Source organism: Sus scrofa, chromosome 9 (genome assembly GCF_000003025.6).
Source record: "Sus scrofa isolate TJ Tabasco breed Duroc chromosome 9, Sscrofa11.1, whole genome shotgun sequence".
Taxonomy (NCBI): domain Eukaryota; kingdom Metazoa; phylum Chordata; class Mammalia; order Artiodactyla; family Suidae; genus Sus; species Sus scrofa.
The window spans coordinates 101,832,790-101,845,350 of record NC_010451.4 but is presented as its reverse complement, the minus strand read 5'-3'; the positions used below and the strand labels follow the sequence as shown (position 1 = coordinate 101,845,350).

At 34.8% G+C, this 12,561-nt stretch overlaps 1 protein-coding gene across 14 annotated transcripts in view; it reads right to left on the bottom strand.

Annotated features, from left to right (window-relative positions):
- Positions 1–12,561, bottom strand: part of MAGI2 (membrane associated guanylate kinase, WW and PDZ domain containing 2) — a 1,324,507-nt gene that overhangs the window by 325,849 nt on the left and 986,097 nt on the right. For all 14 annotated transcript variants that reach the window (XM_021102528.1, XM_021102530.1, XM_021102529.1 and 11 more), the window contains one exon: positions 3,293–3,350. In XM_021102528.1, coding sequence (XP_020958187.1) covers positions 3,293–3,350 — 58 coding nt within the window. The remainder of the gene's footprint in view (positions 1–3,292; positions 3,351–12,561) is intronic.

The window sequence follows — 12,561 nt, the reverse complement described above, 5'->3', positions numbered from 1 at the left end:
TACATTGCTAAGTGCTATACTATATGGGTTTGGTGTCAGGAAAAACTGGGCTAACCACTTTTGACGGCTACATTGAGTAGCAAGGTGGTCTGTCTGTCCTGTCTGCAAATGAAAGGGAGGGAAGATGCTGAGTAGGGCTCACTGTTCTCTAAAATACAGAGCTGTGTGGCTGCCTCTATGGCTCCAAAGTAGGGCCACCATCCCTACATTGAGGCCCTCACAATTCGGACTTCTTTCAGGATGTGCTAGTCTCATTCCTGGGGGCCGTGGTATCCAGGGCCACCCTCAAGTCATGGGTGACGTAGCTGGTGGCTAAGAATGCCTGGGTCAGAAGCCAGTTTGACACTGTACCAAAGGGGAGGCAGGGAAGAAACGTTCTCTGGAGATCCCTTGTTCTTCTCCAATGATGAGCCCCAGAAGCTTGTTCAGACCATCATGGATTACCATTTCTGGGATGCATTTTGAGCAGGAGTTTGGAGCTTGGGCTCTACAGTCATGGTGCCTGGGTCCATTCCTCTCAATAATGTGTGACGCTAAGTTACTTAACTTCAGCCAGAGACTCCCCAAATGTAGCAAATTTACCTTATTATACTCTCTAGAGGATTATAAATGTGCTAAAGACTGTCCAACATTTAGCTTACTTCATGGGATATATGAAACACTCAACTTTTTCTGAGTTTTAAATATATTAAACCCGTAAACTTAAAGTTGGATTTGCAAGGGGGCAGACTTACGGCATGGTAAAATAAAGTTAGCAATGGTGGTCAAAAATTTTCAATCCAGGTTTTTTAGTTTCAACTTGTGTAAACACTTTAATGCTATTGATTGGAATCCTATCTGCTTGTCTATGGCTGGCAGGAAAATGAGTGTTTACGCAGCTGAGCCAGAAGGACAAGGTTGAATTCAATCTGACTTGCCCTGCTGAAGACAGAGAGCTCACACCACACTTTTGCCCCCAGTTGCTGGTCTGTCTGAAGAGTGACTGCTAAGTTAGACTTCTAGTGTCCCTGCACAGGATTTTTGCCACTAGGAGGGAAGGCGGAATTTTTTCATATTTTGTAACCAATACCTCTAATTGTATAATTGGGTATGTAATTAAAGAGCAAAAATGATTGCTCTACAGAGAACATATTGCCCATCATCATTGAATGGGATTAAGAACTGACATTTTTCTTGGATAGAGATTTATAGTAATGATCACCTTAGCTTTGCTACACTAACTGAATACTAATATTAGAATCAAAATGTATGATTCCTTATGAGCAGTGCAATTATAAACGGTGTCTTAATCTAGGCATATTTTATTTTATATTTATGATACTATAATGAAAACCTGATAGAGCAACTTAAACTAGGCATTGCTGTTTCTTCTTATAATTAACTATAAGAAATTAAGTGACCTTTTTACAGTGAAAATACTCTAAGGACTGAAAGTAATATATAACCACTATGTTCACATATGTATTCATATTGATTCCACAAACAAGACCACTATTCAGAACCAATATATACCTTGTGAAAGTAAGGCTGTAATGGAGATGAGATTCAATTTTTTGAATAGCTAAAACAAATTGTGTAAATAGGTACATTCCAGTTAAAAGGGACAAGTTGTCTTTGTTGTAATGGAAGATCTCTCTCATTTCAAGTAATGTTTACGTTACATAAAACAAATTGAAATAAGTAATTATTTTTTTCCCGAAGATGTTTCTAAGAAACATTGGCACATAGTTCTACTTAAAATTATCTTGAGGTTTGAATTCCTGTCTGGTTTCTTTGACTGGTCTGTTATACCCACACACCTATTTATTGGTATTAGTATACCTTATAGAATCACATAATGGGAAAAACACCATGACAAATAGTATTTAACAAATTTTGGGGGAGTTCCTGTCATGGCTCAGTGGTTAACAAATCCGACTAGGAACCATGAGGTTGCGGGTTCGATCCCTGGCCTTGCTCAGTGGGTTAAGGATCCGGCGTTGCCGTGAGCTGTGATGTAGGTAGAAAACACAGCTCGGATTCCGCGTTGCTGTGGCCCTGGCGTAGGCTGCGATTAGACAGCTCCGATTAGACCCCTAGCCTGGGAATCTCCATATGCCGCAGGAGTGGCCCTAGAAATGGCAAAAAGACCAAAAAAAACAAAAAAAAAAATCTGCAAGGAAAGTGTATTAAGGATGATATCTGGTATGTCACATACTTCCATTCTCATTTCTTACATGGAACTACCTGGCATTCAGATGTAATCAGTTTAAGTGAGGGATAATCTGATTCAACAAAATAAGACAGGCCAGCATTTACTGGAGATCTTTAATGTTGATAATTTTTTTTTTTTTTGTCTTTTTAGGGCTGCACCCATGACATATGGAGGTTCCGAGGCTAGGGATCTAACTAGAGATACAGCAGCCAGCCTACACCATAGCCATAGCAATGCCAGATCCGAGCCACATCTGTGACCTACACCACAGCTCATAGCAATGCCGGATCCTTAACCCACTGAGGGAGGTCAGGGATCGAGCCCGCAACCTCATGGTTCCCAGTTGGATTCATTTCCATTTCCACTGTGCCATGACTGGAACTCCTAATGTTGATAAATTTAATCAGAAACTGCAGCTACATTATTATTAAAATATATGTGTATTTTCTTGAGGAGAAATGTAAAAATGTGTATATAATTGAATCCCTAATAGGGGCTTTATTGTGAATAAAATGATGCAAAAAGGGGTAACACATATTATGCTAAGATACACTAAGGCAATGAAACCTCCAACAGAGAACATGAAAGTCTAGTCTACAGAAAAAATACTCTTGATGTAAAATGAAGCCTTTAAAGAGTAAAAAAAAAAAAAAAAAAAAAAAAAAAAAAAAAAAAAAAAAAAAAAATCTAAGTTTTACTTCATACCTTAACTGGAAAGTATAGTTGCTTCATTTAATTGACTTCAAAATCTGGTTTAATAGAAAATCTCTTTTGCACAACTAGTCAGCTCTCAACATTTTGATTGCAAAATGAAGGGCATTTACTTTGATATCTTTAATTATCACTCATTTAGAGGAGAGTGTGAAACACACTTTTCCAATTGGTGTTTTAGAATCATGAGTCAAAGGAAAGGAATGACAAATTAGCCAGCTGGAGAGGCAAGAGACAGCTCGCTAGAGCTGCTAGTCTTTGTGGATACTTCAAAGTAAGATGAAAGGGGAATAAAGGAGCTATTAGCCACACATGCTCAATAAATGAAATACTAACACAATTTCACAACACATTAATAACAGGTTAATATCAAGCTTAGAGACTTACTCAACATAATAAGTGCCATATATGGGATCATCGATTTTTTCCCAGCCATATGGAAGCTCTGAAAAATAAAGAGTTATTTCTTTCAGTAAATAACACATAACGCTATTTAAAATAAAAAGTAATATAATTTCATTGTTCGTGGACTGCAGAAATAGGCTACCAAAGCAGAATAAAGCATTTAGAGTCAGCACCAAATTTCAGACGCATATTGTGGGAACTATAAGAAGCACTGACTTGAAAACTGGCACTTAAACCAAGAACTCTTCTGTGCAAACATACTGCTTGGTGTAGCTGTTTATCCCATGCCAAGCAGTAGAATGGCACGTCATCATGTTATCACCACTCAAGGCAATACAGAAGGCAAACTGCTTTCCTGAAAGAGCACACAGCTTTCTTATTTATTTGTATTGTTAAAAGAGCATTTCAGGATAAGATCATATTCTCAAAATTATTTTTGAGAACAGCAAGTTGTTTCTGATGAGTGAAACAAAGACATTATTATACATTCTCAATTGACATACCACTACTGGAGATGGTTAGCTTGCTGTTCTTTCTCCATGGGTCAGAATTTGAATGCTGCCAATGGTATATCTTTGTGTAAAGTCTAAAATTCTAAACATATTTTCCTTGACAATTGGTTCATATTTCCAGTTCTCCACAGCAAATTTTAATACACACACATTAAAATATCAACAATACAATAAAAGCTACCTTAGGCAAAAACATGTTATTTGAAAACTAGGCTTTACTTTATGATATTGTTTCCAAATAGACTAAACCTTTATAATTATTAACTGCTAAAAATATGAAGATTATATTTTTCACACATATATGAATTATATAACTTGAAATGTAAGTGATATATATTGACAAATTCCAAGTAATATCTTTAAATGACACTTAAAAGTTTATTATTATAAGTTTTAACACATGTTCGCCATAGACAAAGCACATTTATAAGAAAATTAGAATCACCTGCAATCCTGCCATCAAGAGATAAGTACTATTAATATTTTGGTGAATATCCTTCAAATATTTTTATGTGTATATACAGACATATACACACAAATAATTTTTAAAGAAATTAGATCATATAATACATAGTATTTTTATAGGCTGGTATTTCTACCTAACAAAATAAAGGGTATTCGCAATGGGAATGAATATTACTTCAAACATCACCTTTGAAGTGGCACAGTAGTAATGAGTGGTATGGCTAGAGCCTGTGTAATCCCACCAGTCCTTCTATTGAACATTTGGGACTCTAGTTATATATCATCTAAATTTTTTAGCATTTTCCTAGTAATTTAGTTATGAAAAATTCCTATAGGTGGAAATGCAGGTTAAAGAGAAAGCCCCCTTTACGGCTTTTCGATAAATCTATATATCTATGTCCATCTATATCCAGATTGTTACCTTCCACTTATAAAAGAAAACCAATTTATAACATCACTGGGAGTTTATGAGTGACTTTGTTTCTCTGTACCATCAAATTAAATACAGGTCCATGATTCTTTATCTATAACTCTTCGGGACAGATAGGTTTTGAAATACATAATTTTTTCAATTTTAGAAGGATAACATAATGCAAATGTCTCCTATTCCATAATAACACTCCTAGCAAAGTCTAAGAAAGCACTTCATAATCAAAACTGCCCAAATCATGTGATTCTCACTAAGAGGCACAAATGAGGACTACTTCCCATCCGTTAGCACTGGTCTGCTGCCAGCATGTCCAGATCAGGTTACCTCTGGCTGCCAAGTGAGTTGTAAAAGGCAGTTTTTAGAGCTTCTGAATTCTGGATAAGGAGATAAAATACCGTATATCATTATTTTAAACGAATCAGCCAAATTGCTTCAAACTGTTTTTTAAAGGAAGCTCATAGTTGTTTCAATTTGCCTTTCTTAGGTTTTTAGTTTGAACATTTTTTATTTGTTTATCCTTGGGCAATTGTTTTTCCTTTTGTACATTTCTTGTTTTTATCAATTCATAAGAGTTCTTTACTCATTAAGAGTATTAATCCTTCATTACATTTGCTGCATAAATGTTTTAAGAGTTTGTTTAGATTTTAATTTTGTGGAATATTTCCTTTCACACATAGTTGTTTTAAATTTTATTTGTTAAATTTGCTTATATCACTGGAGCTTAGCTTAAATACTAAAGAAATTTTTCAATTTTTTTCTTTTCTTTTTTTTTTTTTTTTTGTATTTTTAGGGCCACACCCATGGCATGTGGAAGTTCCCAGGCTAGGGTTCGAATTGGAGTTGCAGCCACTGGCCTACACCACAGCCACAACAACGCTAGATCTAAGCCAGATCTGCAACCTACACCATAGTTCATGGTAACACTGGATCGTTAACCCATTGAATGAGACCAGGGATCCAACTAGCGTCCTCATGAGTGTTAGATTCGTTTCCACTGAGGCACAACAGGAAGTTTTTTTTTTTTTTTTTTTTTTTTTTTTTTTTTTTTTTTTTAGGTATAAAGTCTAGTCTGTGATCTTGTGTAATAATTTTTGGATTAGTCATATAAATAAAATATAATACCAAATTGTGAATCACCTTAAGAACTTTTTCTTTCAAAACGATAAGAATATTACCAAGTATTCACTATGGTCCAAATGTATTTTCCATGCACTAACTCAATTTAGCCTAACAACAACTCAGGGTTTGAAAATGCTGTACATTGACTCCAGAGCTGTTAACCAAATCAGATACCAATTTAGCCACACTGTTTAATACAGCATAAACAACAGACAATTTGAATTAAGGAGAATAACTATCCAGATGGTTTTCATCAAATACCCCAAGCTATTGGAGAATTTGGCTTTAAAAAAGAAAAATCAACTTGACAAATATCTATTGAGTGCTTTTTATAACCAGCTAAAGCAAAAAGATAGAGGACAATAATATTATGAATGCGTATTATTATTCTGGCTGAATACATGGATTTAATATCACTTCATGAATACAATAAAATGTAAAATAATCATATTTAATGACATTTACAGTAAGAGCCTAACATGGTTTTATTTATTTATTTATTTATTTATTTATTTATTTATTTTGCTTTTTAGGGCTACCCCCATGGCATGTGGAGGTTCCCAGGCTAGGGGTCGAATTGGAGCTACAGCTGCTGGCCTATGCCATGGCCACAACAACACAGGATCCGAACCTCATCTGTGACCTATACACCACAGCTCATGGCAATGCCAGCTCCTTAACCCACTGAGAGATGCCAGGGATCCAATCTGCATCCTCATGGATCCCAGTCGGGCTTGTTAAACATTGAGCCACAACGGGAACGCCTAACGTGGTTAGGTTTATGAATAGCAGTCCTACTTCTAAATGGTATTGCTACATGCAAGCATTTCAGCGTCAAATTTTTAAAATTACCTTTTACAATGCAGACTATTCTTTCAATTATTCCTTTCCTTTGGATCTTTTTTGAGTCAATTACTAATTCTAAGCAATGTATCCCTGAAGTATAGAGTTCATTTTTTCCTTTTTCTTAAGATCTTTATTTTTTAAATTATGGTTGAGTTAGAGGGTTCTGTCCATTTCTATTGTACAGCAAAGTCACCCAGTCTCACACACACACACACACACACACACACACACACACACACACACACACTTTTTCTTACATTATACTCCATCATGTTCCATCACAAGTGACCAGATATAGTTCCTTGTGCTATACAACAGGATCACATTACTTATCCATTCCAAATGAAATGTTTTGCATCTTTTAACCCCAAGCTCCCAGTCCATTCCACTCCCCCCCCAGCAAGTCTGTTCCCCATGTCCACGATTTTCTTTTCTGTGGAAAGGTTCATTTGTTCTGTATATTAGATTCCAGTTGTAAGTGATATCATATGATATTTGTCTTTCTCTTTCTGATTTATTTTACTCAGTATGAGAGTCTCTAGTTCCATCCATGTTGCCGCAAATGACATTATTTTGTTCTTTTTTGTGACCGAGTAATATTACATTACGTATATATACCACATCTTCTTAATCCATTCATCTGTTGAAGGACATTTAGATTGTTTCCATGTCTTGGCTATTGTGAATAGTGCTACACTGAACATAGGGGTACATGTATCTTTTTCAAGGAAAGTTTTGTCTGGTATATGCATGAGAGTAGGATTGCTAGGCCATATGGTAGTTCTATATTTAGTTTTCTGAGGTACATTCATACTGTTTTCCATAGTAGGTTGTACCAATTTACATTCCCACCAACAGTGTGGGAGGGTTCCCTTTTCTCCACACCCTCTCCACCATTTGTTATTTGTTGACTTGTTAATGATGGCCATTCTGACTGGTGTAAGGTGGTACCTCATTATAGTTTTGATTTGCATTTCTCTAATAATTAGGAATGTTGAGCATTTTTTTCATATGCCTGTTGGCCATCTGTATGTCTTCTTTGGAGAAATATCTGTTCAGGTCTTTTGCCCATTTTTCAAATGGGTTGTTGGTTTTTTTGCTGTTGAGTTGTATAAGTTGTTCGCATATTTTAGAGATTAAGCCCTTGTCAGTTGCATCATTTGAAACTATTTTCTCCCATTCCGTAGATTATCTTTTTGTTTTTTTTTTACGGTTTGCTTTGCTGTGGAAAAACTTGTTAGTTTGATTAGGTCCCATTGGTTTATTTTTGTTTTTATTTCTATTTCCTTGAGAGACTGGCCTAAGAAAACATTTGTATGGTTGATGTCAGAGAATATATTCCCAATGTTCTTTTGTAGGAGTTTTATAGTGTCTTGTCTTATGTTTAAGTATTTAAGCCATTTTAAATTTATTTTTGTGCATGGTGTGAGGGTGTGTTCCAGTTTCACTGATTTACATGTGGCTGTCCAGTTTTCCCAGCACCCCTTGCTGAAAAGACTGTCTTTTTCCCATTTTATATTCTTGCCTCCTTTGTTGAAGATTAATTGACTGTAGGTGTCTGGGTTTATAACTGGGTTCTCTATTCTATTCTATTGGTCAGTATGTCTGTTTTTGTACCAGTACCACACCCTCTTGATTACTGTGGCTTTGTAATATTATCTGAGGTCTGGGAGAGTTCTGCCTCCTGCTTGGTTTTTGTTCCTCAGGATTGCTTTGGCAATTCTGGATCTTTTATGGTTCCATATAAATTTTTGGATTGTTTGTTCTAGTTCTGTGAAAGATGTCATGGGTAATTTGATAGGGATTGCATTGAACCTGTAGATTGTTTTGGGTAATATGACCATTTTTACAATATTAATTCTTCCAACCCAGGAGCATGGAATATCTTTCCATTTATTTGAATCCTCTTTAATTTTCTTCATTAATGTTTTACAGTTCTCAGCAAATAAATCTTTCCCATCTTGGTCAGGTTTATTCCTAGGTATTTAATTTTTTGGGGTGCAATTTTAAAAGATATTGTGTCATTAGAAAAGGATATTATATTCCTTTTCTAATACTGAGTTCATTAATTCTTTATTGTTATGGATTTACAATGCCACAAGTTCTAGGAACAATTCATTGGTATCTTTTCCCATCTGCCATCATGAAGTATTAATCAGAATTTAGGGGAATCTGATTTGCTTTTCATAACATATTAATATGGTTCGCTTATTCCATATTTCCAAAATAAAGTATTAATTCATGCCAAAATAAAATTATGTTATAAGCAATTTATACTTTTTAAGATGAACTATTAAGTGGTCCTTGAGTCACAATTTCAGGCAAAATGATATACTATAGTTCTAACCTGTTACAAAGAGCTGTCATTCATTTCACTTGTAATGTTTGTAAGGGATTGATGAAAGAATTAGAAGAAACAGTAAGAGATACATTGCTTCATTTGTAAACATGACAGAATGGGTATAAAAATCTACAACCAATGTTTAAAATGGTGTGTGTGTGTGTGTGTGTGTGTGTGTGCGCATGTATGTGTGCAGAAGTGATTGTATGTCTTCCCCTTAAAGACATTTTTCTTGAGTAGCAAAGAATGGTCTAGGCTAGAGTGCTAAGGAAAAAAAACCACAAGATTTTCTTTACTCATAAAAAGACAATGCATAAAATAAACTTTAGATTATTAACTGAACAGTATACATCTATATGATGAAAAGTTAAGAAAGTTACAAATCATCTATTACTGTGAAAAATTAGCTATTTGGACTTGAATTAGTTTTTAAAGCCAATAGCTTCTTTTTAAAATGAAGCTAACAAAAGAGAAAAAGAACTTCCAATTTTGTACTATTTGCTCAACCAAATAAAAATGCTGCTTGGAGCTCTTGGGTCCTGGGTTATTTAGAATACTGTCTTCAACAATACCTGACAAATTTGCAGATGATTAAGGTCACACTAATGAAAGAATAACATATACTATGCAACAGAGAAAAATAAACACTTGAGATCAGCAAGGTTAATGCTGCATTAAGAGCTGTTGTAATTGAGATTTTCTTCAGGTCATGGAACCATGGAGCAAATGCAGTGATTAGACATTCCTACAGTGATCTGCTCTGCAAAGTCTGTGAAAATGTCTAGGTTAATTTGTAGTCAGTCATAAAAGCTTTGTAAAACTGCAATAGAATCAAAAATTAAAGAGACATCTAGTTCTGCATTTATTCTGCCACAGCCACCATGGTCTAGTTTTTTTAACTTGCTCTTGCCAATTTTTTGTTTATTTACTATGTATTTGTTAGGTCCATTTTCATTGCAGAAAACTGAGAGTGCTTTATGCTAGTTCAAAAAAGTAGTATTTGGGTTATGATTGGGAAACTTGTAGAATCCAAGGATAGTATTTCACATGGAAATGGGACTCAAATTCTAAAAAGCTATAAAGAACCTAAGATACAGTATCTCACTATTTTGATCTCTGAATTTCCAACTTTGTATCTCCTCCCCTTGCTCCCATTCCTATTAACAAATCCAGTTCATTTCCTTCCAAACAGATCCAAGTTACTTAGCCTGGTAGATCCCTGTAATAGGTGCCCTCAGGTCAAGAACCTAATCACATATTAAGCAGGTATGGCTCGGGATGTGCCCCTTTGGTTAATGCAGTGGCACATTTGGAAAACTCAGTTAAATATTCTAGAAAATAACTGGCCAGTGCCCTGTAAAGTATCAAAGTCATGAAATTGACAGACTGAGGTACCGTCACAGTGTGGAGGAGACTATGGAGACACAAAGATTAAATACAGGGTAGGATCTGGATTGAGTTCTGAACCAGATAGTGGACATTAGTGAGACAACTGGCCAAAGTCAAATAAGATTTGAAGATTAGTTACTAATCTACATGAATGTCAATAATTGTATTTATGAAAGACAATATTAGGGTATGTGAGGTGAAAGATATGAGAAACATTTTGTACTACTTCTGTAATTTTCCTGAAATCTAAAATTATTTCAAAATGAAAAAAAAAAAAAACTGAAATAGAGAAGAGATGTGTGGTTGCCAATGGAGAGAGGGGAGGGAAAAGAAAGGACTAGGAGTCTGGGGTTAGTAGATGCAAATTATTACATTTAGAATGGATAAGTGAGGAGGTCCTGATGTATAGCACAAGGAACTATGTCCAGTCTCTTGGGAGAGACCATGATGGAAGATAATTTAATAATGGGAATGCATATAAGTGTACGACTGGGTCATTTTGCCGTATACCAGAAATTGGCACAACATTGTAAATCAACTATACTTTATTAAGAAATGAAAAAAATTGACAAAAGCTATTTCACTAACTCCCATTACTGATTAGATGACTTCTCTCACTTTATTAATACTAAATCAGATGCATATAACACTGAGTTAATTTGGATAGTATTAAGGTTTTAAACAAAATGAGAATGTAGGATTTCTGCATTTATAGTATTTTTAATATTATATTGATATTTTATAGACATTTCCAAGAAAATAGGTTTAAGTTTTGCTATTTTACCCTTTTTTCCCTGTTGCCTGCTCACTAGAAAAACTATGTAAGCATTACATTCACATTTAAGTGTTACTACATCTTGAATCCTAGAGATGCAAATTCAGTAATATGAGTTCAAAAATCTAGGGTCAGGTTTTGCTACTTTCCTGGGAGGCAGTATCTTACATGGGCTATAGCATGGGTGATTTTAATTCATATAAGGTTGTATGAAGGTCCATCCTGGTGGACAGCTTAAAAAACCAGGAAGACAGAGCAATTTAGAAAGAAGACTAAGTGCTGAGATTTTGGAGACAAGTGTAGGGACCAGAATAGGGAATCATTTTCTTTAATTCTATATTATTTTCTTAGGATTCGCTTTTGTTTTTTTAATTGAGGCTCCTGCTATTGTGTTTTAGAGGTGATGACATCACAAGAGAACATAAGAAACATACAAAGGTTACTTAGGTAGAAGAATATGCAATATAGTGATAGCTAGTACTCATATTAATTTTTTCCTACAATTATATTAGGGTTTTTTTTTGTTGTTGTACAAAATGTACAAATTGGGAAACATAATTAAAATTTCCTGGAAAAGTCATATAACCTTTGCTCCCAAGGAGTAAAATTATAAAAGTAAATTCCGAATACACTCTTGTTTTTAACAAAATCCATAAAAGAATGGTAAGTTAATCATAGTCCCATTTCTCTACACAAAGATAAAACTGAGCGTATCCTTCCAGACCTTTTTTCTGTGTATTAGGACTCAGATTTGTTCCTCTTTACCAGAGAATTATATTCTGTTCATACAGGAAAATAAACAATCAAAACAACAAACCATAGAACCTAAAATTGAAATTAGATATTTCCTTTATGCTCTCTTTTTCATCTTTCTCAGAGAGTGTCCACATGTAAGAGCACAAACTCAGTAGATAACACAGAAATACAGGCTGAGAGGTCTTCATTTGTGGGGCTGGGTATAAGAGCTTTACTGTTTTTTACAATGGAAAGGAGAACTAGCTGATTTGTATTTGATAGTACTGGCATTTAATTCATGTTATCACATGGATTCATCCTGACTCTTTCACTCCCCTACAATTATTATGGATTTTAAAAGTATACACCACAATTTCATGGGGTTTTTGTTGATAAAATATACCATGGCACAAAAAATTCCAAATAAATTTATTCCTTAATGTATCTTACAAAATTTGAGTAGGAAATGCCAAGATTTTCCTGACAGAAATTGTTACATACAGAAATGTATCTTTAATAATGTTGTGAGTTTTCAGGGGCCCTTTTCTACCTGGAAAAAAGCTGTCAAATTTAGACGTGAACTTTCGTTATACTAACTTAAAGATGACAGAGTAATCTATTTGAGATGGTGACAAGTGG